Genomic DNA, 2632 nt, shown 5'->3' on the forward strand with positions numbered 1-2632 from the left:
ATACGTGAGTGCTGAAGAGGAAGGTCTGCCATGGTTCTCCGACATTAAAAATTATCTGGCCAAAGGAGTAGTGGTCAAGGGCATGAGTTATCAGCAGAGGAGGAAGTTTTTCGCAGACGCCAGCCACTACATATGGGATTCACCGTATTTGTTTCGTGTAGGCGCCGATCGGGTGTTGAGGAGGTGTGTGAGTAGGGAAGAGGGTCGTGAGATTCTTAGGCATTGTCATGAGGGTTTAACTGGAGGCCACCATGGTTCGTCTTCCACCGGTAGGAAAGTTCTAGATTCCGGCTTTTATTGGCCATCTATTTTCAAAGACGCACACGAGTTTGTCAGACAGTGCGACGCATGTCAGCGCACTGGTAACATCTCATCCCGTAATGAGATGCCCCAAAACCCCATTCAGGTCTGTGAGGTTTTCGACGTTTGGGGCATTGATTTCATGGGTCCGTTCCCTTCTTCTCGAGGGAATCGATACATTCTCGTGGCTATCGACTACGTTTCTAAGTGGGTTGAGGCTCAAGCCTTGCCCACTAACGACGCCCGAGTTGTAGTGGGATTCTTGAAGAGGTTGTTCAATCGGTTTGGTACTCCCAAGGCCTTGATCAGAGATAGGGGCACACATTTCTGCAATGCCCAGATGGAGAAGGCATTGGCACGGTATGGGGTCACCCACCGGTTGTCCACCGCCTATGATCCACAGACGAGCGGGCAAGTGGAGAATGCAAACCGAGGAGTGAAGCGAATTCTGGAGAAAACTGTCGGCAAGAACCGAAAGGACTGGTCCGACAAGTTGGATGATGCACTTTGGGCTTTCCGTACAGCGTTTAAAATGCCTATTGGGACCACGCCTTTTAGAATGGTTTACGACAAAGCGTGTCATTTACCAGTGGAGTTAGAGCATAGAGCATATTGGGCGTTGAGATCCGTTAATCTTGACCTGACCCAAGCTGCGAAAAACCAGTCTCTCCAAATTCATGAGGTAGAGGAGCTGAGAGATGAGGCGTATGCTATATCATGGAGTTATAAGGAGCGTACGAAGGAATTGCATGATCGGAAGTTGAGGAAGATGAAAGAGTTCAAGTGTGGGGATCGGGTGTTGGTTTATAATTCCCGTCTGAAGTTATTTCCATGTAAACTTAGATCGAGATGGGTTGGTCCGTATACGGTGAAGGCGGCATTCCCGCACGGTGCAGTTGAGTTAGTTGATCATGAGGGGAGAGCGTGGAAGGTGAACGACCATAGGTTAAAATATTATATCGGTGGGCCGGCTGATTCGGTCGAGGAAGATGTATTTCCCCTCGACATCCCTACTTTGACTGCTTGATAGGGATAGGCCTCGGGAAATACCCGAGTGTAGAGTTTGTATAATTTTTATTTGCTTTATTTTATTTTTGTATTTGGAGTCAGTTTAAGTTTTTAGAGTCTGTTTGATGTCTGCTTTGGGTGCTTTGAGCTTTGTTTTGTAGGTTGGGATACTTTCGTTCGTACTCAATCTCCATTCGGACGGGGGCGTTCTGAGCTTATTTGATTGTAGAGGGTACCCAACAGCTGTAGCCGCGAATGAAATGCTATACGGTCGCTTTATTGGAACATAACATACGCAGATCATTGCCATATTACCAGGGGAGTCTGTTCCATTTTCTTTTTGCTTTGTTTTATTTCATTTTATTTTATTTCTGCTTTATTTTTGTATTTTTCTTGTCTCCCATTGAGGACAATGCGAAATTTAAGTGTGGGGATGAGAAATCGACGTTTTTTTTAGATTTTTATTAAAAAAAATTCAAAAAAAATAGATAAATAAAAAAACGATAAAAAAGAGTTATATAAAAAAAAATAAAAAGAAAAAAATGTCCCGAAAATTTATTTTGCGCATAATGGAAAATGATATTATTGTTTAAGGTTGATCTTTTAAAACTACTATTATATATGAGATTAAATAAAAGATGGCGCACTTAATTTGGGATGTGTCGGTAGGCCCAACTAGCTTTGATAGTCCTCTCTAGCAGATTTTATATATTTAATAATTTGAAAAACGGTGAAACCAAATTTCGATGCTTAGGGAGGATTACCATAATCTAAAAACTTTGAGATGGTTATACTTAGATGCACTCAAACCAGCACACCACCACATGTCCATCTTTCTACGAGCTTAGAAATAGTTATACATTTTAGGGTGATATAAAAGATTGAAAAAAAAGAGAGAGAAAAAAAAAGAAGTATGTTTTGAAAGTGTATTCCAAGAGTTGGTTCAAGAAAAGCAAAATGCTTGTGAAGAAAGTTATGTATTGTAAAATGCCAAAGAAGCATTCTTTAAAGTTAGTAAAAGAGGCCAAAGATGCACATACTAGACGGGGCTTAGAGTTTACGTGTTACTTTGGGGATAGTGACTCTGAGGATACACTATTGGGGCTCGAAGGTTCTTAGTCAATAAATATCAAATTAGGAATTTATAGGACAAAGTCCAATAATATTTAGGAATTGCTTAAAGGCCTTCACATGACCATTCATCCATCAAATTACACAAAGTGCATCTAATTAGTAACATCAATGAGTCCTTGGCTTATGGTGATTTGTCGAGCCAGTTTGCTTCGACTCTAGTTCTTCTAGCTCTCTTTGTTTGAGATGGGGT

General features: G+C 41.4%; 1 protein-coding gene across 1 annotated transcript; it reads left to right on the forward strand.

Annotated features, from left to right (window-relative positions):
• Nucleotides 1-640: 640 nt before the first annotated feature.
• On the forward strand, nucleotides 641-1327 carry LOC143572326 (uncharacterized). The gene has a single exon (XM_077057518.1). The coding sequence runs from the start codon at nucleotides 641-643 to the stop codon at nucleotides 1325-1327; it is 687 nt and encodes a 228-aa protein (XP_076913633.1).
• The last annotated feature ends 1305 nt before the right edge of the window (nucleotides 1328-2632 follow it).

Source organism: Bidens hawaiensis, unplaced genomic scaffold (assembly GCF_021521415.1).
Source record: "Bidens hawaiensis isolate Kalapana, Puna unplaced genomic scaffold, B.hawaiensis_p1.1 tig00025806_1, whole genome shotgun sequence".
NCBI classification, from domain to species: domain Eukaryota; kingdom Viridiplantae; phylum Streptophyta; class Magnoliopsida; order Asterales; family Asteraceae; genus Bidens; species Bidens hawaiensis.